Raw genomic sequence first — 24872 nt, 5'->3', positions numbered from 1 at the left:
CTCCACGTTCCTGACACAGTAATAGGCCTTTCTGAAAAGCACACACCGTGGGAATTTACAACATGATGCATGCAACTATTTCAAAAAGAATAACATTTTGTTTTGAATTGCTTAATACATTTAATGGATTTTGTTTTAGATGTTATATTTATTGATAAATTTACATGTAGGTTTAAAAAAATTCAAGTTTGCATTTAAAACAGAAAAGGTTGGAAATATTCAGCAAGTCAGGCAGCATCTGTGGAGAAAGAAAGTTTACATTTCAGGTCTGTGACCTTTGATAAGATGGTGAACCACTGTAGTTCAGTAAGCTGAGGTGATGTTTATAACCTTATTTGAACTGTTGAATTAGATTAGACATTACAGTACATTTATTGAAGTGTGATTTTCTTTTGCAGACGTATCATTTCACAAAGTAAAAACGACACCTTTTGCATTGGATCACCTCGGCGGTACCACTTGTGCCAAATCCAGGTAAGGCTTTCTAGATCTGTGTTTTTGACTGTTTTGTCTCTTTTCCTCTTTTCTTGCTCCTTCGGGATAAACTCATCCACTGATAGCAATGACAAATCTTCAATGCTTCTCCTTCATTGAGCCTGTGGTCACCACCATTGAGTTTGTTTTTTGGATTCTACCTGGGCTCAGAGTCCACACCCTTAAGTGGACCTTGTGTTCTCAACAAATTGATGTATGCCTTTATCTGCCTAATACCTTGTAATGACAACGAGATCCAGGGGGCAAACAGAGAAACCTTGCCACTGTGCACTTGCTGAATGGGATGCACCTTGTAGTGCTGTACCTTGTAGTACCAGCAGTGGCTCAGCTGGTAGCACTTTTGCCTCTGAATTAGAAGGTTGTGAGTTCAAGTCCCACTTAAAATCTGGACTGGCATGCCAGTGCAGCACTGATGGCCAAGTTAACATCATTAAAGTAGATTATCATATTATGGAACCTTGTGTGCAATTTAGCTGCAACATTTTCTACATTACAACATTGACTGTACTTCAGAAAATACTCAATATGCTGAAAGCACTTTAGGATGTCCTGAGGTCATGAAAGGTACTATATAATCGCAAGATCTTTGTGTTCATTATGTTTTTATTTCTCTGTACAGCCCTGTCCAAACAATGGAGTCAGCTTCAAACAACAGCAATGTTCAGCTTTTAATGCCAAAGCATTCAGTGGTGGCCGATATTATCACTGGGTTCCACTGTATCCAGGTAAGATGCTACAAGCTTGATTTAAAAATAGAAACACTGCACATAATAGTGTTTCTGACTGCATGTTGCAGTCATTTTAAAACTAAGATATAAAAAAGATATAAAGTTCTATCTCTGTAACCTCCTCCAGCCCTACAACCCCCTGAGATCTTCGTGCTTTGCCCATTCTGGCCTCTTGTACATCCCCAGCTTTTATTGCTCTGTCATTGGCAGCTGCCAAGGGCCTAAGTTCTGGAAATCCTTACCTAAACCTCTCTCTCTCTGTCTTTCTCTCTCTCTCTCTTTCTCTTTCTCTCTTTCCCACCCCCCCTCCTTTTAAGATGCTCTCTGAAACCTACCTTAGATTTTGTAGCAGATATTTTATGATGTCACTCCTAATAATTCTGGTGATAACACTGTATGATGAGGACCAGGAGCATTATACTATATAACATGTGCAAATAAAATTGTGCTGCTACTGTGGATCTATATTTTAGATGACCTGTTCTTCTTAAGGCCAAAAGTTCAAATTGTATTAAACTGACACCTCCTGAGGTCTATTACAGGTACATCCTGGTAAGGCTTAACATGGAATGCAATTTTCTGTAGATTGACAACGGCTTGTAATTCCTTGGTTTCTTGCCAAGATCAGAAAATTCATCAAGACATTTGATGAGAACTGTTGAAAGCTCAACCAAACAAGACAGATAGGAAAGAGGCCCCTGTTGTTTTTACATCATGAGGAGTGATGGGATGCTGATTATCGTTAACAGCCCCTTCTTTTGGTTATTAAACAGATGATTATATTAATATTTCAAACAAGCCATGTGACTTGCAATGCACCACTACTGACGGAGAGAGGCAGTTAATGGTTCCTGCTCAGGATGGAACATCATGCCGGGACAGAACCTATCAGGGCGTCTGCATTACTGGCCGATGTGAGGTAAGGCTGATGTGTTTGGGTGAACTTCAAACTACTCATCAAATCGCTGTTCTGGAAATGAGCTTTCCTTTGAAGTGAAAACAGTGCCTGATAACAGAAGGTGGATAGTGTAGTGCAATAGCAGGCAGCTCATTTGCTCTGTAACATGTTGTTTCCACATTACATCTTGATTCTGAATAAATAACCCATAGCACTTACGTGGAGTAGGTTCAGAGCAACAGGACTAGCCCATTCAGCCCCTTGAGCCCATTCTGCCACTCAGTTAGATCATGCCTGATTCGTATCTCCCAACTCCATTTACCTGCCTTTGTTCCATATCCCTTAAGAAGTTTAATGTTGAATAATGATTTTGTCTCAGTCTTCCCAGGGACTGCAGCTGTTCAGGATGACAGCTCACCACCACCTTCTCAAAGGCAATTAGTGATGGGCATTAAATGTTGGATTAGCCAGAGACGTCCACATCGTGTCAGTGAAAAGCCTAGCATCTATTATTGGGGATTTATTGGGAATCTATAATTAATGTAGATAATCTATGTGACTAAGGATGTAGATTAATTTGAGCTGTTGGAGAGATTTAACATGAATTTATAACAATTTTATGGAGGAAGTAACTAAAGTCGTAGACAGGGGAATGTCTATGGATATGGTTACCATGGACTTCCAGATGGCATTTGATAGGTTCCGCAGAAAAGACTGTTAGCTAAAATTAAAGCTCATGAAATTAAAGGCAAAATTTTGATGTCATTCGGAGACAAAATTGGTTAGGTAGAAGACAGGGAGCAGGATAATTGGTTTGTATTTTAATTGAAAGGAATTGATAATGCTGTCCTACAAGGATCCATGCTTAGGCCTCAACTATCCACTATATTTATTAATGGTTGGGTAATATAACAGAGAGCTAACTATGTATCCAAGCTTTTCAGTAACACTAAGATTGACTGTAATAAGTTGTGCAGGCAGAGGCATAAAATTACAAAGAGACATTGATAGATTAAATAAGCGGGTGAAACTGTGCTCAATGGATTTCAACGCAGCTAAGTGTGAGGCCGTTGATTTTGAAGAAAAAAGGATAGATCCGAGTATTATTTAATGGTGAGAAGTAGGAATACTGGAGGTCAAAAGAGATTTAAGGATCTATATACACAGGTCACTAAAATGGAGTTGCCAGCTGCAAACAAAATGACAAATTTGAATGATGTGTTAGCTTTTATAACTAGAGAGCTAGAATGTAAAGGGGAGGAAGTTTTGCTGTAGCTAAACAAAGGTCTGGTTAGACCACATCTGGATTACTGCAAACATTTCTGGGCACTACCTTTAGAAAGGAGATACTGGCCTAGGAAGGAAACACCAGGGCTTCAGTGTTTAGATTATGAGGAGAAATTACATTAACTAGTTTTGTATTCCTGGAATTAAGAAGGTTAAGGGGTCATTTGATTGAGATTTGTGGATTTTGAAAGGAATTGATTTGGTAGATAGAACCATTTTCTACAGATGAGTGTGCCTAGGGTGGGGTGCATAACCTTAAAATCAACGCTCAGCCATTTAGGAGAGAGATTAGAACACTTCTTGTAAAATAGTGGAAGAGTGGAACTCTCTCCCACAAAAAGCATTAGATGCTTGCTTGATTAATAATTTTAAATCAGATCTTTGCTAGCCAAGGATATAAAAGCTGTAAAGCCAAGGCAGGTCAATGGAGTTAAGACACAGATCAGCCCTGATCTCACTGAATGATAGCGCAGGTTTGAGGGAATGACTGGACTGCTTCTGCTTCTATGTTTGCACCCTTGCCCAGCAACAAACTATCAATCTCGGTCTTGAAAGCTTCAATTGACCGAACATCCACAGCCTTTTGTTGCAGATTTCCACTCCCCTTTCTTTGACAAAGTACTTCCTGATTGCACTTTTAGCTTTGGCTCTAATGTTAAAGTGTGCTCCCTTGATCTGCACTCCCCATCAGAGATTATAGTTTCTCTCTATCTGACCTATTGAATCCCTTTATTATTTTCAACAAAACAATTAGATCACCCCAGCTATCTAAATGCAAACCAAGTTCATGCAAACTGTCCTCCTGATTTAACTCTTTAAGTCCAGGTGTGATTCTGGTGAATCTGGGCCAACATCTCCTTCCTGAGTTGGTGTCCAAAACTGAACCCAGTAGCCTAGATGGGGTCTGAGATGGGGTCACTTCCTCCCTTTTGTATTCCATATCCTTTTGAGATGAAGACCAATAACCTATTTGCATTTTTGATTCCCTCTCCTGTGAGTGAATTGAAAGATGTAACTATGTAATCCCAGGCGATGTTCTAACCCGCCAACAAGTTTCACCAACTGTCCTGCTGTTTTTAGCCGGGGATAATGTTACAAATGGAACCCCAGTGCATCATACTGTCATAGAATTAAAATAGCAGAGGAGGTGGCCATTAGGCCCGTCAAGTCCATACCGGCTCTCTGTAGAGCAATCCAGTCAGTCCTATTCTCCTGCTCTCTCCCCACACAAATTAAAGGCACACTGGAATTTGTACCCGGGATCCCTGTTTACAAGGCAAGCACTTTAACCAATCAGCTAAAGCGCCTAGTGGGATGGACATACCAGCTGCTCTCAGTCTCTTTGTGTCTTGAGTTGGCTAGTTGGCTGCCTGCCAAAGCCCCGAATGATGGGTCACAACTTTGGCAACCTCAGTTGGCGAAACTGTAAAGGGGGAAAGTGTAAAAGGCATGAAAAATGGAAAGGTCACCATGATGCAATGGAGGAGGGGGAGGGGAATGTTCTGTTCCCAGTGTGAGTTTAAAACTATACTTAATAGTTGTTTACTTAATGTAATAAAATAGAAGATATGATTCACTTCCATAAAACCTTTGATATATTGAACATGTTGAACATACCCCTCAGCCAGTTGCTCCTGGAATAAATCTTTCCTGAGAACTTCCAGAACACTAAATGGATCTTGTGTAAAATGTGGAATGGAGCTACATACACTACAGTGATCTAATGTATTGCCATAAGAGCAGGAGTAGGCCCTTCAGCCTCTCAAACCTTGTTTCACCATTGAACTGGAATCTGGTTGATCTGTACCTTGACTCCATTTTTCTGTCTTTGAATAATATTCCTTTTTTATCCTCACCTAATAAGAATTTGTCAATCTCGGTCTTTAAATTTAAATTGATTGCCAGTACAGTATTTTAGAGAGGAAAATTCTAGATTAACTGGTCATCTGTTCATGGTCCTGTACTAGCTTCAGTGTGCTTGATGAGTTGGGAGAGCCCAGACATTTTGTATTTGCATAATGTCACCTCCAGTGAGCATATGCCTCAGTAATGCAGAGTAAATTGAGAGATGGAAGATGTGCTTTGTAGAATGCTATGTTTTCCAGCCTTGGTGGCATACAAACCTGCTTCTCCTCTCTTAGCCTTCATTTATCTGAAAATATTTCTGGCAAATACGTGAATATATCAGTGGTTCAGTGGATTAGCAATCTGCCCTTTTAGTTCTGGGGACTGAGTTACAATCCAGACCATGCACCGGGACAATGATTGAACACTCTCGCCTGGCTGTGGATCCAATGGTGAAAGGCATCTGGAAAGTTTGAATCTGGTGTGAATCCACTAAATCAAACTCTGTAGCACAGAACTTGGGTATCGATGAAAAAAGGCATTTTTTCTAAGCTTTTTGTCTTACACTCATCAGGACCATCGCAAGAATACCAATGTCAGGGGAAGCAATGACTTTATACTGTATGAGAGGAGAGTGCTGATTGGTTGGTAAGTGGATTCTGATTGGTAGAGGTGTTGCCATGGGGAATGCACCAGTTAATGGTGACTGACATTAACTGCCAAGCATTGTTTGAAATTTTAAACCAGGCAGCTTGACTCTGATTGGCGAAGGCACGCCCCAAGGAATGAACCAGTGAATGGCTGCCACTTATTTTGCTTAGGTGAAACAAGTGCAGTGTGTGTAAATGTTATCCCTGTCTGCAAAGTACAGGGCCCTGAGTATTAATAGATGTAGCTTCCAGTACATGCAAATGCGCCTCAGTGCGAGCCTGACTGACGATCTGAAATTGATTGTTAGTGTAATTTTTAACACACTGAGGATTATTTAGCAAATGTTGTTGAGTCACAGAATCACATCTAATGTTGGACACTGTGCTTTGAGTTTTCCAAGCACGGGCTGGTTGGATACAGTCTGTACCTTGCCCGTTGCAAACATTGGAATGGACATGCTGTTTGATACGATTCATCTGTCTTTGGGATGTACGGCCTATGTACCTAGCATCACATTGGCACTGAAATTCATATACAATGTTATTCATTTGTGTGATAGGCAGAATATCTTTTTGGCTTGATGGCAGCATCCCTGTTAGTGGCAAATACCACTTGTGTTGCTACTACATAGTAGCAGCATGAAACAGCTAGAAATATACGACAGGGTTTGTCCTCATGCTCGCTGTGACTGCATATGTATAGGCTGTCCTAGACACACAAATGATGTTCCTTTACACTGTATCTTATCTCTGATTGGTTCTGCACAGCATGAATTGGCCAAATGGTTGGGTGAGTTGTTCCAACCAGTTTTGAACAAGTTTTCCAGGTTCACAGTGAAGGAGTCATTCACATTTGCGAAGACCATACAGGACTTGCATATCAATAGCAATGTTGTGTCCATGTGCTCATTCGACAATGCTAGCTTGTTCACCAATATTCCACTTAAGGAAGCCATAGTTATTTGCGCTATGGCGCTATATCATGGTGATCTAGACCTGCCACCATTGCGTGAATCAGTATTAATTGAAGTTATGTACTCGGCAAATTGTGCTGTTGAGTTTAGCTTTAACGGCACCATGTTTGTCCAAACAGATGGTGTTGCCTTGGGATCCCCTCTAGGCCCAGCTCCCGAAAACATCTTTGTTGGGCTCCATGAGAAAATGTGTCTTTGATGGAATGACACCTAACCTCCTACACCTTGCATATTTCTGATATGTGGATGATGCGTTTGTTATATTTAAATCCATAGTGGTATGTAATAATTTCCCTCCATGTCTTAATGGGCTCCATCCTGCGCTCAAATTCACCTTTGAAATGGAGCGGTCAAATTAACTCCCTTTCCTTGACACGCTAGTTGAGAAATCTGTGAGGGGGTTCTCTACCACGGTCTACCGCAAGCCTACCTTCACTGGTCAATATACACGTTGGAATTCTTACAGTTCCATGCTCTATGATTGGCCTTATTGGCAATCTTGTAAATAGGACCTGAGCCATTTGCTCGCCATGCAAGCTTGATGCTGAAATAAGGCATATCAAAGACATCCTGCAGAATAATGGCTACCCTGATCAGATCATTTCATGCAGTATATCACGCAGACTCGTGAACGGGCCCAAGGCCGTCACTTTCAGCCCTGAAAAGTGCCCAATCTTCCTCGGGGCATGCCTTGGCCAGAGTCCGGCTGCCCTGTTTAAAATTTTAATGTTTGCCAGTTAACTGTCAGTCACCATTAACTGGTGCATTCTCCATGGCAATGCCTCTATTAATCAGAGCCCACTTGCCAACCAATCAGCACGCTTTTCTCATGCAGTATAAATTTGTTGCTCCCCATGACATTGGTATTCCTGTGATTGTCCTGATGAGTGCAAGACGAAAAGCTTCAACAAAATGTCTTTTTTTCAGCAATAAATCAAAGTCTGCTATAAATGCTTGATGGAGAGAAATCTACAGAGTTCGGAGGAAAGAGCAGGAGTGGAAATTAGTGGGCTTTCAAAGAACTGGCACAGGCACAGTGGGCTGAATAGCCTTTCTTCATTGCAACATCATTCTGTGATAACCCAGCACTGAATTGGCACCATGTCTGTCTCAAGAGATGGTTGAACTGGGATGCAGGATTGTTGGAACCAATTACTCCCTTTGAGACTGGAGCGAACATGCCCATTGTTGGGCCAGGTAGCGGTTTTGCCTTTCATCTGACGAAAAGTGACCCTCTGGGGGAAGGAGGTCAGTCGTCCAAAGCCCCAATAAATGTAATGTCTTTTTTTTTTTTGCAGCCCGTGGGTTGTGATGGTCTCCTGTATTCCTCCAAAAGGCTGGATAAATGTGGGCTCTGCGGCGGTGACGGAAGCACCTGCTTCCGAATCTCGGGCACCTACCGACGAGGGATCACACGTTTAGGTAGGTGTGAGATCTAACTGCATGTTTCACTCAAACTGACAGAATAATACCAGTTATTAATGGAGAGGAAAGGCTCCCCAACGACCATCTTGGTAAGAGGTGACACCATAGGCCAGAGGCAGCCAAGTGGCAATGTATGCAGCAACCTCTTGATATACATTGTCGCTTTAGAGGTGGAGGTTTGGGTGTTCTGGCTTGACCGCGTCAGCAGTGACTGTAACAACAACCTGCATTTATGTAGTGCATTTAAATTAAAAATGACCCAAGGTGCTTCACAAGAGAGTTATCGGGCAAAAATTGACACCCTGCCACGTAAGGAGGCATTAGGGCAGGTGACCAAAAGCTTTGACAAGGGGGTTGTTTTTAAGGAGGATTTTAATGGGGGAGGAAAAGTTAGAGCGGTAATGAGATTTTGAGAGGGAAATCCAGAGTTAAGAGTTAAGACAGCTGGAAGCATGGTTGCCATTGGTAGTGCAAAAGAAATGGAGATGCACAAGAGGCTAGTGTAACATGGATATATTACAAATCCCCATGAGTATAATACAAACCCCAAAAGAACTATTTACCATTAAGCCACACAGGAGGTGACAGGCAGAGCTCGTCTGTGATGCTTGACGCTTTTCACATGGGCGTCTTTTCACAGAACCTGAAAACTTTGAATTGAAACTCAAGGAGTCCAGTGTACACCATCATTAGGTTAGGATTTTTGGATAGGGAGTCATGTTTTAGTCACAGACAATACCTTGAGGCAGCTCCACCATTCCTGCATTAGGACGTAACTGAAATGATTTCTGGTTTGATGACCATCTCTCCCTTTGCTCGGCAGGTTATCTCTTCATTACAAACATTCCTGTTGGTGCTTCTGACATCCAAATAATTGAAAGGAGGAAAACGGAAAATATTTTGGGTAACTCCATTAAATCAGTTCAAATAGTCCTTTGCCCCTCCCCTCCCCCACCTACTCCACCCTTATTTTTTTGTTGTGTAATGAATTACTAATCTCTTGTTTTACCTTCTAAAGCTCTCGCAGATGAAGGTGGATACTTTTTCTTCAATGGGAACACAGCGATTGACAATCCTCGGAACTTCCGTGTGGCTGGGACAGTATTTAAGTATAGACGTCCTGCGAATCCGCTGTCTGATGGCTTTGAATACATCATTGCTCAAGGACCCACCAACCAAGGACTGAATGTGATGGTATGTAACTTAGATAACAGCAGTAATAGTCTTTATAACTCCTGTCACATCATCCATAACCTTGTGATCACTGAGGGGCACAGGTCCTGTTAATATGTACTTTAACCACTCCCCCCTCCCACCCCCACAATCAACAAAAAAATATGGGAGCTTGCATTAAGTGATGTTCACACATGGGGAGGGTATTTTCTGTCATCCCTCTGGAGGGAAAGGACATTGTCTTGAAAGGGCACATTCTTTGTCAGTCATGTTTTCTTTTGATACTTATCTCTCCTGCTCTCCTCCAGAAGGCAAACACCCTTGCTGGGTTACAGTTCCAAATGGCTGCTATGCACTTGCACACCTCGACAGCCAATTTGATAAAGCTATTTGGCTACAGAGTGCATCACAGCAAGGCAATACCCTGTCCACATGTGTTTTGCTACCAGGCGTTGATGTACAGCAGCCATCCTGGCCATGCCGCCTCCATCCTCACTAATCTTGGGACATTATGACCATTTGTAGCTCCAGAATTACTGTCCTTATTGATGTCTCAGTGTAGACTAGGAATTGAATCATACAATCAAAGAGAGCCATCCAATTAGGTACACTCCTCTGCTCTTTCCCAATAGCCCTGCAATTTTTCCCCTTTAGGTATTTAACCAATTTCCTGTAGAAAGTTATTATATGATCCATAATTTGTAGTCACTGGCATGTGACAGCGCTCCCTGCTGACCTTGAGGAGAGCTGTGCTGAGAGATCTGCTGATCTCTATGACGAGAACTCTAATTTTCTCAATGTGTAGCCTTGTTTCTCAGGTTCGAGCTACAATGATATTTAGCTGTCTAAACAGCCAATAATATTAAAGAAATTTCACAGATGGCAAACCAGGAAATGAGAAGGACTAATAAGCAATACACTTAGTAAAAGCTTTAATGAGAGCAGACTAAAGATTAGCCCATAACACATGGGGTAAGGTAGAAGCTGAAGTACCATGAACAAATTTTAAAAATCTAGTTTTAAAAATCCGAATGCAGACATTTAACAACATCCCACTATTCTTCAGGGTCAGAACAGCTGTTCAGCAGTAGTTGTCACTTAGATTTCAACAACTTTTTATGGGGTTCCTAACAGCAATTTCAGAGCAGAAAAGGGGAAGTTCTCACCACATTACTGATTTCACTAATTGCTGGTTGTAGTTTGGGGTAGTCCACAGCACAACCTGCAATGGAACAGTGACTGACAGACTACAACTTCAGGATTTGTATGTTATCCTGTACTTGCTCCCAATCCTGAAGTTGTGCTCCGAGGGGTAATTATGGTGAATTGTAACAGTTTGCCATCAAAAATCCTGCAAATTCAAGGCCATTAAATCTGCTTCCACCACCTTTTCAGGCAGTGTATTCCTGATCATCAGAACTGACTTAAAAAAATTCTGCTCATCTCTGCTTTTTGATGCTTTTTGCCAATTACCTTAAATCTGTGCCCTCTGTTTTATCAATCCTTCTGCTACTAGAAACAGTTTCTTCCTATTTATTCCAACAAAACCATTCATGATTTTGAACACCTCTATTAAATCTCCTTTTAGGCTCTCTGCCCTGAGGAAAACAACCCCAGCTTCTCTCGTCGCTCTACATTAGTGAAGCCTCATCGCTGGTACAAGCCTAATAAATCTCCTCTCCCTCTCTCTAAGGCTTTGACATCTTTCCTAAAGCATGGTGACCAGATTTGGGGGACACAACCCCAACTGGGGCCTGACCAGTCTTTTATAGAGGCTGAGCATGACTATTTTGTTTTTGTTCTCTGTGCCCCTATTAATAAAGGCAAGAATGCTGTATGCTTTTCTAACAGCCTTCTCAACTTGTACTGCTAACTGTTGAAAATTTTGTGTATGTTTACCTCCAGGTCTTTACTATGTTCCCGCATACCCTTTTAAATTTTAAAGTTTTGTTTATATTGCCCCTCATTCTTCCAACTAAAACGCTTCACTTCACACACATTCTGTCTGCCACATGTCTGCCCATTTCATTACTCTATGTCCTCCTGAAGTCTGTTGCTATCTTCCTCATTGTTCAGTAGATTTTCTAGTTTTGTCTTATCTGCAAATTTTGAAATTATATGCTACATATCCAAGTCCAGCTCTAATATATATCACAAAGAGCAGTGGTCCTAATACTGACGCCTGGGGAGCACCACTTGAAAAACAACTGTTTGCCACAACTCTCTGCTTTCTGTCTCTTCGCCCATTTCGTTCATAAATTGTCCCCGTTCCTTTAAATCATTTGCTTCAATTTTGCTAACAAGATTTACTATTTGGCTCTTTATCAAACGCCTTTTTGAAGGTCCACATACACACCACTGCACTACTTTCTTCAACCTTCAAAGAACTCAACCCAATTCATCAAGTATGATTTATCTGACCTGGTTGAATCAGCTCCTCAATGAATGAGCTTCTAGAGTCATTGGATACCTGTTCTTATTAATGATCATCAGATCTTCTAAACTGATCTGCCACTGAGTTTAGAGCCATAAAGTAACACTGTTTTTCAAACTAGACACAACAAACATTACTGAGTAGACACAGATAGACAGGAATCTGTAAATCTATATGATATAGAGATAGTTATTTTATTTTTCTGACAATTTTCTATCTATATTCCAAAATATTTCCTGAAAGAAAGGGTGCTATATTTTCATAAAATGTTGTTTGACCTGACAACATTTCACAATGCCAGAAGTTCCAGTATTTGGGAGGCTGTGCCACATGACCTTGGTTGATGGGATAATACTGGTTGCCTTTTTAATAAATGTAATAGAGTGAACCAAAAGCTTCCAATTCTGTTGCAGAGAAATATATCAATTCCAATTCATCTATAGGAAATTGTTTCTTTAATTGAATTGGAATCAATACTTTTCATAGTCCAGTCAAGAAATTAATCAAGACTAGCCGACATGAGACTCTTTAGAACATGAAGGATAGGTTTTCATTGATCTGTGGAGTGCATTCTACCACCCTTGTTAGCTGAAGAACAGAAAATTGGTGTCTGGAAATTTCCCTGTGAGCTTAAGTTCCCAACTCTGTTTGAAGGTATTCATGGAGGTCTTAGCACATGACCTTCTACAACCAAATGCCCCAAACCTATCATTAGTTAGCCAACATGTCCATCCTCATGGTGTACTGTCTTCCCACATCATCTGGGAAACAAATAGATTCTTCGTTATCCAATGATTCTCGATGTCAGTCAAGCAACTTGTACCCATATCCAGTATTTTTATAACTAGCGAACGAAAGTGTTTAACAAAAAATTAACAAAAAGAACAAACTTTTATTGTCACATTGATTCTCCTCCTGGGCTGCTTGCAACGGTGTTTTGCAGATGAAGCTTTAATTCAAGGAGACTCCAGGGCAACCTTGGAGGGTTGGCAACCCCATCATGCGCTGTTATTTCCCTATGCAAAGCGTCCGCTTGGTTCAATGGCAGCACTCTCACTTCTGAATCAAGAGATAGGAAATGGTGGGTTCAAGCTCCATTCCTCAACGTGAACACACAACTGAGGCTGACAATCCAGTAATCCTGCATCATTGGAGGCGCTTTTAAGAATGAGACATTAAATGTGGGCTCCACTTATCTGCCATGTTCTAGTGTCAAGGATCCTGCAAGCACTATTCATAGAAGAGCAAGGGTGTTCTCCAGTCTCCTGGTCAACGTTCAGTAACTAGCATCACCCAATTAGATAAATTGTTATCTTGTTGTCTTTTGTGGGACCTTGTTCAAATTGGCTGCTTTGTTTGCAAGCATTATAACTGTAAATGTACTTCCTGGACTGTGAAGTGCAGTTGGATGTCCCGAGTTCATCACAGGTACTACTTAAATCCCTTCTTTATGTAACAGGAATTCTTATTTCTATTCAGCTACACAGTAAGTGGAATAGGAAATCTGTGCAATTCACTGCATTCTGAAATGCAGTGGAAATAAGACACAGGCGTGTGGGACACCTGTCTGTTATTAACAGTGGAATCCATGGCAAAATGAAACATTCAAAACTTTGCATTTACTGTTGCAAACACAGTGAAGAAATGTGATGGCCCATCCTCAAATGGTGCATAAGGTTTCCCAAAACTAACACCATTCTTCAGAACTTTTTTCTCTAATGAATGAGTTCCTTCATAAAACCAAAACACTCGACAAGTTCAAACTTCTGAATTTACTCATTATAAATGTTACTGCCAAATTTATGTTGTTCTCCCCCTCCCCCTCCCCCACACTGTCAAATGAACTGCTCCACTGGGCTGCTGATCCATAACATGAAAAACTGAAGAGACTGTTTGTGAGGAGCACGGCTGAGATGGAGGGTGGTAGCCAAGAGATATCCACCTAGTAAACAGCTAAAGAGGACCCGATACTGGACAGTGAAACGATCTCAATGCAAAAATCCTTTCCTTCGTTACCTTGCCAAGACATAGATGCTTCTCTTTCTCCAATGTGTGTTGAGAAATCCTGATTTGAATTAAATGTCCCAATCTCCCCTTGTCCTGAGGCACACCCAATCGGTGCCAGCATGTAGATTTTTAAAAAGAAAGAATATCCACGCATTCACTCTTTTCACTCTGCCCGTCAAAACCCTGAAGTGCCTGAGCCTAGCGGCGCCATGGGAGTGCTTACACCACATGAATGGCAACTATTCAAAAAGAAGGCCCACCACTGCCTTCTGGAGGACCATTGGGGATAGGGCATAAATGGTGGTCTTCTCTATCTCAAGAATGAACATAAAAAACATGAAGTATGAAGCTGCCATTCATTTGCTATCTTAGTGATGGCTGAGCCCCACAAACAGTACTGGTTAGAATGAGCTGCAGACCTATCATGGCACGTGGGACTGAAATGGGAGGAATTCCTTGTTAAACTAGAGCAGGATCTGACTTCCACCATGCCACTTCTGATTTAGGTTTGAGGCAGTTGTCTAGTTTGTCATTAAGCCAAAACAGGTAGAAAGTTTGTTTTTTTTTTAACACCACATACTTGGGATACTTAATAAAAACAAAGGACGGACGCACTTTGTATCGAAAGTCCTTCCTTGTGTAGTACCTAGCCCCCTAAAATAGGCTCCATTATTTCAAAAGCAGTTTTGGAAAGTTTTGAATGTTGCCTTTGCTACTGAAGAGCTAATGTGCAATGTGACTCCAGCATTAACTCTTGGATTGTGCTTCTGACAACAATCTCTTCATCTTATGATGTTATAGGTCAGCAGCCCTGAGGAGCAGTTCATTTGGCAGGAGGGGAGCAACATCAGTTTTGGCAATAAAATTTAAGGTATATATTGAGGATTTTGAACATATAAGTTTATGAATATCACATGACTGTCATTGCTGGGCATAATATCTTGGGTACTAATCTTGTTTTTTTTGTGAATTATTTTTTAAAATTGTATTTTCGTGATGTTATGTTAACCAGACTCTTGTTCCTTCAGACAAAATTTCTTGATAGTCTAGACTCAGTACATCCCTAACGTCTGAGACTTTATAAATAGATTTACTGTGATGATGAAAGGGTTTATTTTGCTTTTTAAGATGTTTTATTGAATATTTCCTACCTAATGGTTGATAGCAGAACAAATTGAAACTGAAAATTAAGGATCCTTGGCTTTATAAATAGAGACAGAGAGTATAAAACAAGGAGGTTTGGCTGAACCTTTATAAATCACTGGTCAGGTCTTAGCTGGAGCTTTGAGGCCAATTCTGGGCACCACACTTCAGGAAGGATGACAGAGTGTCGGACAGGGGTGGAGGAGATTATAATACCAGGGAAGAGGGACTGACAGGGGAGAGACTGGAGAAGTTGGGATTGTACTCCTTAGAGTAGAGCAGGTTTAGGGGAAGATCTGTTAGAAGTGTGAAAACATTATGAAGGGGTTTGACAGAGTAAGTAGAGATAAACTGTCCTCCCTGGCAGAGTTCTGAAATTTAAGATAATTGGCGAAAGAACCAGAGGCGAGATGAGGAGAAATTATTTTACAGTGTGCTATGATCTGGAATGCAGTGCCTGAAAGGGTGGCAGAAGCAGATTTAATAGTAACTCTGAAGTAGAAATTGAATACATACATGAAAGGGGGAATTTGCAGGTCTACAGGGAAAGAGCAGACGAGTGAGACTATTCAGAAAGTTGGCACAGGCGGGATGGATCAATGGCCGCTTTCTGTGCTGCTTCATTCCACAATATTTCTGCCTGACCCAATGGGAATTATCTGTTGACGTTAAAGAGAGATACTTTGTTGTCTTTTCAGGAACAGTGGGCTGGATTTTCACCAAGCTGGGATGACTCGGGTGCCCTTTAAAAATGGCGAGCAGGTCCCAACTCCGGGATCCCTGACCCCATTCCTGAGACTACTGGTTTTTGGGAGTGCTTTTTCAAGGTGTGAGCTGGTTCAAGTCATGAGCCCACCCCTGGCACTCCCAACTTGGCCGGCTCCATTGAGGGGATAGGCATGCCCTAGTCCTCCGCAATTTTCATGGAGTCAGGCCAGCTTTTCAAAGAGTCGTGGTTCATGGCACCTCAGAGGTGTCGTGAACCATATTCTGCATGAGGGAACCTTTTGAAAGGTATGTTCAGAAGGTCCTCCTTATGTCCCCCTCCATGTTAAGATATGTTTCCCCCTTTGACCCTTTGTGGGCCCTCAGGCCCCCATGCCAAATTATGGCACTTCTATGTCCATTCACCCATTGTACACTATAGAGAAGCAATGAAACCTTTAGTGACAATAGGATATATTTTTTAAAAGAAAAGGTCTGAAAGGCCTAGCTTTTCAGCTATGCCTCCTAGTCCTAGGTTCCCCAGACCCTTCCTGGCTGAAGAATGCTGGAAAGAACTTTCTTGATTTCAGGATATCCCAAACTGCCTCCACAGCCAATGAAATATGTTTGAAGTGCAGCCACAGTTGTAATGTGGGTAACAAAGTAGCCAAATTGTCTACATCAAGATCCACAAACACCAATAATGACCAGATAATCTATTTTAGTGGTGTTGGTTGAGGGATAAATATTGGTCAGGACACAGGGGAAAACTCCACCATTCTTCTTCAAAGTAGTGCCATGAAATCCTTTATGTCCCAACGGTTTAACATCTCATCTGAAAGCTGACAGCTTGTACTTTGCAGCACTCCCTTGGTGCCGCACTGGACTGTCAGCCTGGACTTTATGCTCAAGACCCTAGAGTGGCATTTGACCCCTTAATCTTTTGACCCAGAAGCAAGAGTGCAACCACTGGGCCACAGTTGACAGCTATAGATCATTTGATATAACAGCACCATTTTTACACACAGCCATCCAGTTGTTGTGGGTCAATTGATGCGATGTTGGCAAAGTGACCAAGGGGAAATCGTATTTGACCAATCTGTTGAGAAGTTTTTTGACAATGTAGCTAGTGAGATGGATAAGGGGGAACCAGTAGATATGGTGTATTTGGATTTTCAAAAGGGATCAGGGTGCAAGAGTAAAGAAATCTTACTGCAATTGTACAGGGCATTGGTGAGGCCACACCTGGAGTGCTGAGTGCAACTTTGGTTTCCTTATCTAAGAGCCAAATGGCCTACGCCTCCTATTCCTTATATTCTTACATTCTTAACTACAAAGGAGGGGAAAGTAAACAGCATTTCCATTTGCTTAACACATCTCAGGACAGGAGTAGCTTGGCAAGCTCTAGCATCTCTCTGCCTCACTTTTTATCGTGATTCTCTTTATTTTTAAGCTTCACCCATACCATTATGGTCACTGCTACTCTGAATTTTCCTCTTTTGTTCCTTCCAAGCTCCATACCCTTTGCTGTACTTAAATCAAGACTCGTTGTGCAATCTCCTAGTCTCACTCATTGTTGTGGAGCTCGCTGAATATTGTACAACATTTTAACCTCCCTCTGTCTATCCTTGCTCTTTCTGTCTATGGACATTTAAAACTCAAGCTTGCTATCAACTAACCACCATTTACTTGATTTACCTCCTCTGCTCTCCAACTTTTTTAGCCTTAGTATTACCCAGCACTATTGGATCACAATCCTTCTGCTTTGGTTCAGATCAAGAATGATATTCTAATAGAAAATGTATTCTGAGGTGCTGTTGTTGCTCTCTGGTTATGATTACTTCCCTTTCTGCTAAAACAGTATTACAACCTCAATGGGAAGATGCCGCACGTAACATATGAGTACACGATCCCACGGCCACCCGTGCTCAAGCCTGCGCCTCCCGTTGAGAGTCCGTTCTACTTCAGTGTCCCTGAAACAAAGTACGAAGACGGTGTCAACAACTGGCATCGAGTCAAACTCCATCCAGGCCCTAATGGTGAGATATTGATTCCTACTGATGCAGCCATCCAAATTGTTTACAGCAGCAATAATGAGAGCACAGGGTCAGAATGTCAGAATGACGTCAGCTTCACCTCTGACCTGGAGCTGGAGGATGGGAATGTCACTCTTGGCGAAACAGATGATCAAGATTGGGAGTTCTATCCTTCAATTAATCTGTCTGATATTTGAGTTTTACAAGTCTCAAAAATAAATCCCATATGAACTGAGCAGCTCAGGAAAGGATATTCAAAATCGGGCCGCAAGCTTCCTCGACTCGATATTTGTTTATTTTTGTATGTGAAAGACTTGCTCCCCCTAGCTTTTCCGAGTTTCCCTGAATTCCAGTATTAACCCCTCATGAAACACAGAATTCAGTAGTATGGCCCTGAACGTTAAGAATAGGAGGAGATCACTCAGCTTTTCGAGCCTGTTCAACTAAATCATGATTGATTTGCACCTCAACTCAATTTACCCATCTTTTCTCCATATTCCTTCCTTCGTTTACCCAGAAAAATTCTATCGATCTCATTGTTGAAATTTCTATCTTCTCACAATTTCGCCCAAGTCCACATAGTGTCACTTATCCACTGTCCTTCCAAGGGAGTCTGTCACCTTCTATCGTCCCCATCGTTTTCATGCCATTATTCATGGCTATCCTGCTGTTTCTCCCCCCCACTCCATTCACTCTTCCTTTTTTAATTCTTTCACAGGATGTGTGCCTTGCTGGCAAGGTCAGAATTTATTGCCCACCCCAAGTACATTTGAGAAGGTGCTGGTGAGTTCCCTTCTTAAATTGCTTCAGTCCATGTGGTGTAGGTACACCTACAGCGCTGTTAGGAAGGGAATTCCAGGATTTTGACCCAGTGACAGTGAAGGAATGGCGATTTAGTTCCTTCTGACCCAACAATTCCTCATTGCCTCCAGATTCTCATTATCTCTCCTCTAATGGTCCTTCCTGTAAACCCTGTGCACCCCTTTGCCACCTATCCCATGACCTAATACCCCTTAGAGAAGCCTCAGACCTGTTACTGCCTGTTATGTCCCACTCCTTTGCTCCCATCTATACTCGGCTCACTCCACAGCAGGTAAGAAAAGAAAGACTTGCATTTATATAGTGTCTTTCACAACCTCGGCATCTGCAAGCATCTTTGCTGCCAATAAAGTACTTTTGCGATGTAGTCACTGTTGGTGTATAGAGAAACATGGCAGTCAATTTCTGCATAACTAGATCGCACGATCAGACAATGAAGAATGCCACAGGATCCTTTACACCTGCCTGAGGGGGCAGGCAGAACCTTGGTTTGAAGTCCAAAAGATGTCGCCTCTAACAATGCAATACTGCAGAAATACTGTGATGGGATTTGAACCCTACATTTTCTGACTTGGAGGCATGAGTGCTATCGCCGAGTCATAGATGACATATCACAGTTGTAAAATTGTTTATATTTGAATTGGAATACTCCAAATAGATCTTAGTGTCTATCTGCTATCCCTCCGTAACATTGCCTGACTTCACCCCGTCTCAGCTCATCTGCTGAAACCCTCATTCACATCTTTGTTACCTCTAGACTTGACTATTCCAGTGCACTCCTGGCTGTGTGACCTCCTGTATTCTATCCTCGGTAAGCCTTGAGGTCATCCAAAACTTGCAGCAAGGCTGTTCCCCTATCACCCCTGTACTTGCTGACCTACATTGACTCCCAGTCAAGCAATGTCTTGATTTTAAAATTCTCACCCTCATTTTCAAACCCTTCCATGGCCATACCCATCCCTATTTCTATAATCTCCTCCAGTCCCTCAACCCTGTGAGATACCTGCACTCCACAATTTCTGGCCTCCTGTACATCCCTGATTTTAATTGCTGTACCAGTGTGACTCTGTTTTCAGTTTACTAGGTCCCAGGCACTGCTCTGCCTCTCTACCTCACTTTCCTCCTTTAAGGCTCTCCTTAAAACCTACATTTTTGACCAAGCTTTTGGTCATCTGACCTAGTATTGCCTTATGTGGCTCAGTGTCATACTTTGTTTTAAAATGGTTCTGTGAAGCACCCCGGGATGTTTCATTACATTAAAGGTGTTACACATGTTGAAAGAAAATTTTCCACCTGGTGGTGGGCTGAAGGGCCTCTTCTGCACTGTGATTCTGTGATTCTGGTGGGTAAAACTGGAGTATTTCCGAACAGGTGATGGGAAGGAAGGCAAACAAAAGCCTTCCTTCTCGGGTGCAGGCTAGCAATGAATCAAGGTCATGCAGGCGGCTGGTCAGGGGAGATTGAACATTGCACGTGGGTTGTATCTGTTGGGATGGTTGTGCAGTTTAAGGAAGTTGGGCGGTGCACTTTGAGTTGGCAGGCTCTGCATGGTGTGGGGCTGGCTTATGTGCTTGAGCAGTCCGAGAAGGTCTGAGAGATGGCTCTACTTAGGGGGATTGAAATATGTCAATTTGGCTGATCACTGAAGTTTGCCTAAATAGTGTAATTGTGGGTGCCTGTATGTATAACTCCATTTTCTCCCTCTGAATGAACTGTGCGTAGGTATATCTTTTTAAAAATTATTTTGATGGGATGTGGGTGTTGCTGGCAAGGCTAGCATTTGTTGCTCATCCCTAATTGCCCTTCCTAGGCCATTGCAGAGGGCCATTTAAGAGTCAACCACATTACTGTGGATCTGGAGTCACATGTTGACTAGGTAAGGACAGCAGATTTTCTTCCCTTAAGGACATAAGTGAAGCAGATGGGTTTTTATGACAATCAATGATGGTTTCATGGTCACATTCTGGGACTAGCTTTATATTCCAGATTTATTAATGGAACTTCAAATTTTGCCAGCTGCAATGGTAGGATTTGAACCCATGTCCCCAGAGTCTGGGTTTCCTGGGTCTTTGGATAACCAGTACAAATGACCGCTATGCCACCCCCTCGCCAACACATGGTGTTGTGGAGTGGTGGATTGTAAGTTCATTATCTTCTATGCCTCTCTGTGGAAGTGGAAGACAGGTGCCTTCAAATGAGGAGGGGAATATCAGAGTGAGAATTCTGTGATTAGATCCTCCCCAGCCAGCCCAAAGACTTGTTTCATAGATTAGCCACAATGTAATAAGATGGTGGAGTTAGGTTGAGAGGCTTATAGGCCTACTCCTGTTCTTAAGTTTTATTCTATATGTTGGATTTGCCCTTGGAAGAGTTGAAGGATTTGGTTAACCTATTGCATGAAGAACACAATTCTAATCCAATATTTCCTTCACAGCCCTGCAGTCCAATGTGATCAGTCTGAGCCCAACACCATGGAACACAACAAGCACTTTGCACCACCCCCGTTTGCACAATAACTTTCGAAGCACTTCCCAGCAGAGCAGTCTGAGAATGTTGTGTAGGAACAGCTCTCTGAATGCGGCACTGCCCATCCTGTGTATGGAGCTGCAGGTCAACATGTCAGCCAAGCTCAGAACTGAGAACTTCACCAGTTATTCAAACACAGGTCTCGACAGCCAGCAGCTTGAAGAACCAAATCAGAGCAGTGTACTTGAACAGCTTCATACGGGCTCAGAGCCTGGAATCAACACTGGAGGCGAGGAGCGATTTAGCTATAGTCTGTTAACGGATTCAATTTACCCACTTTCCAATTCCACTTCATTCCACGTCTTAAACTTAGTGAATGACCACAGGACGGAGTCTGTTCAATCACCAGACACTGAAAGGTAAGATTTAACCATTACTTGTTTTCTTGAACTTAGCTCAATTCACTCTTGTGTAATAGTCCTAAAATTAATCTCCACGTTCTGTAATGAAATACAGAAATTACAATCTTGATTCCCTCTCGCAACGAGGAAAGCGACTAGCCAAGTTAGAGCAGTGCATATGGGGGTGGATTAGTATTCTCGACCCCACCTTGATTGCCTTTGAGAAATTATGCAGAACTTCCCATCAGTTCAACTAAGGAGGGAATAGTCCTTTGGAGAGTAGTTTGTGTGTGACTGATGGTTGAATAGCCTTTTCTTGCTTCATGCTTCCTGATATCCTTGTGAAAACAAAATCCAAATATGACAACCGTGCTCTGGAGAGAGGTTGGGAGGTTTCTCACAGGTTCTGTGAACTTTGTGTATCAATCAATCAGCAACTGTGTCTCACTCACTGGTCCCCTTTTCTCATAGGGTGTAGCTCCTTAGATCTAACCCATTGGTGTTCACTAGAACTCAGTGTATAAATTGTGCCTAGGAAGCTTCCATGTCATTTAACAGAAATTCCTCAAACTTGTTAAAAATGCTCTGCATTTCTAGAAAAATCTTATGCAGTAGAACATGCCAATTCAATTCACTCCACATGATATCAAGAAATGGGTGAAGGCACTGGATACTGCAAAGGCTATGGGCCCTGACAACATTCCAGCAATAGTACTGAAGACTTGTGCTCCAGAACTAGTCGTGCCCTATGCAAGCTGTCCTAGTACAGCTGCAACACTGGCATCTACCTGGCAATGTGGAAAATTGCCCAGGTGTGTCCTGTCCACAAAAAGCAGGACAAATCCAACCCGGCCAATTACCACCTCATCAGTCGACTCTTGATCATCAGTAAAGTGATGGAAGGGGCCATCGACTGTGCTATCAAGTGGCACTTACATGGCAATAACCTGCTTACTGATGCTCAGTTTGGGTTCCGCCTAGGCCATGCAACTCCTGACCTCATTACAGCCTTGTTCCAAACAGGGACAATAGAACTGAACTTCAGAGGTAAGGTAATAATGAATGTTCTTGACATGAAGGCAACATTTAATCGAGTGTGGCATCAAGGAATCCTAGCAAAAATCGAATCAATGGGAATCGGGGAAAAGTCACCAGTTAGAATTATTCCTGGCTCAAAGGAAGATGGTTGTGGTTGTTGGAGGTCAATCTTCTCAGCCCGGGAACATCACCGCAGAGTTCCTCAGAGTAGTGTCCTAGACCCAAGCATCTTCAGCTACTTCATCAATGACCTTCCCTCCATCATAAGATCAGAAATGGGGATGTTTGCTGATGATTGCACAATGTTCAGCACCATTCATAGATCCTCAGATACTGAAGCAGTTTGTGTCCATAAGCTGCAAAACAGCTTAGGTTGATAAGTGGCAAGTAACATTTGTGCCACACGAATGCCAGGCAATGACTATCTCCAACAAGAGAATATCTAACCACCTCCTCTTGACATTCAATGGCATTACCACTATCAACATCCTTGGTGTTACCAATGACCAGAAATTGAACTGGACTAGCCATATAAATACTGTGGCTACAAGAGCATGTCTGAATTCTGTGACAGGTAACTCATCACCTAACCCCCACTAAACATGTCCAAAATCCACAAGGCTCAAGTCAGGAGTGTGATGGAATACTCCCTACTTGCCTGAATGACTGCAGCTCCAATAATACTCAAGAAGCTTAACACTATCCAGGACAAACCAGATTACTTGATTGGCACCCCATCCACCAGCTTAAATATTCACTCCCTCCACCATCGACATGCAGTGGCATCAGTGTGTATCATCTACAAGATGCACTGCAGAAACTCACCAATGCTCCTCCAACAGCATCTTCCAAACCCATGACTTCTACCACTTAAAAGGACAAGGGTAGCAGTTGGATGGGAACACCACCGCCTGCAAGTTCCCCTCCAAGCCACACACTACCTTGACTTGGAAATATATCGCTGTTCCTTCACTGTCGCTGGCACAAAATCCTGGAAATCTCTTCCTGATAGCACTGTGGGTGTACTTGCACTTCACCAGTTCCAGGTGGTAGCTCACCACCAACTTCTCAAGGGCAATTAGGGATGGGTAATAAATACTGGCCTTACCAGTGACACCCACATCCCACGAAAGAACAAATAATAATAGTCATGAAGGAAATCCTCTGTAACGCACATGCACATTACTTTGAGTTCCTGAGCATCTTGTAGCTTTCGATTTGTTCAACCACACCATTCTCCTTCATTGCCACACCTTTGTTGTCCAGCTGTATGCAGCTTCTATGCAACCCTCTCTGTACCAATGCAGCAATGACTTTGCTTCCCATCCCTGCACAGTCACCCCTGGAGTTTCCCAAGAATCTATATTTTGCCCCACTCTGCTTCATCTGCTGCCTCTCTGAGGCATCATCCTATTGCATGAAATTGGCTTCCAAATCTATATACTGTTAACCGCCCCCCCCATCCTTTAACTCCATAAGACCCTTGGTGTTTTCAGATTGTCTGTTTGATAGAAAGCAGTGGGTGACTTAAACTCCATTCCAAGATGGAAAGAAGATGGAAACCACTGTTTTCAGTGCACTGATTCCATCATCTTCTTTGGTTGCTCACTTAGACTGAATATGGTCATGCTAAACCATGGCATTTTGTCAATTTGGAGTTGAGCTTCAAACCCTCTACATCCTGAAGACTGCTTACTTGCCTGTCTGCAACATCGCCTGCCTCTATACCCCTACTACACTGCCAGTGAGGAGCCTTCTCCATGCCTTTGCCACTTGGAGACTTGATATCTCCAATTTCCCCCTTGACGGCTTTCCATTCTCTTCATTCCATAAACACCCATCATGTCCTCCATATCTACCACTGCCTTTCTTGTTGAAATACACTAGCTTCCTGCTCTGTAACATTTAGAATTTAAAATTTCCTTCCTTCCAAATCATTTTCTGGCCTAGCTCCACCCAAGCTCTGGCACCTCCTCCGCTCTTACATTCTGTCTACATCTTTAGATCTTCCAGTTCTGATGTACTGTGCGACTCTTCTTTCCTTTGTGACAGAGCTTTAACAACCTTGATCCAACTGTAAAGGCCGCCTACCCTATAATCCATCCATCTCTCTATTGCTTCCTCCATCTTTGAAAGTTTTCTCAAAGCCTATTTCTTTTTCCAGTCTCTTTGTTGTCTTTCTTCACTGTCCGACAGTGAAGACCCAAGTTGCCTCTTTATTTTTCCCTCTGTAAAGTTTTTTTTTACATTTAAGATGCCACTTAAATGCAAGTTACGTAAAATGCTAAAAGGCATGATAACGTGATAGAAGCAGTGTATTTAACTGAAACTGTGATCACAAAGCAGTA

At 42.2% G+C, this 24872-nt stretch overlaps 1 protein-coding gene across 1 annotated transcript in view; it reads left to right on the top strand.

The window, feature by feature from the left end:
- The window catches only part of si:ch211-267e7.3 (ADAMTS-like protein 2), a 115378-nt gene that overhangs the window by 47167 nt on the left and 43339 nt on the right, over window positions 1-24872 (top strand). Inside the window, exons 11-18 of the mRNA XM_041207796.1 lie at window positions 399-474; window positions 1115-1220; window positions 1997-2142; window positions 8176-8299; window positions 9126-9206; window positions 9321-9496; window positions 17626-17803; window positions 21054-21504. Coding sequence (XP_041063730.1) covers window positions 399-474; window positions 1115-1220; window positions 1997-2142; window positions 8176-8299; window positions 9126-9206; window positions 9321-9496; window positions 17626-17803; window positions 21054-21504 — 1338 coding nt within the window. The remainder of the gene's footprint in view (window positions 1-398; window positions 475-1114; window positions 1221-1996; window positions 2143-8175; window positions 8300-9125; window positions 9207-9320; window positions 9497-17625; window positions 17804-21053; window positions 21505-24872) is intronic.

Source organism: Carcharodon carcharias, chromosome 16 (assembly GCF_017639515.1).
Source record: "Carcharodon carcharias isolate sCarCar2 chromosome 16, sCarCar2.pri, whole genome shotgun sequence".
NCBI lineage: Eukaryota > Metazoa > Chordata > Chondrichthyes > Lamniformes > Lamnidae > Carcharodon > Carcharodon carcharias.
This window is presented reverse-complemented; position numbering and strand designations above follow the sequence as displayed.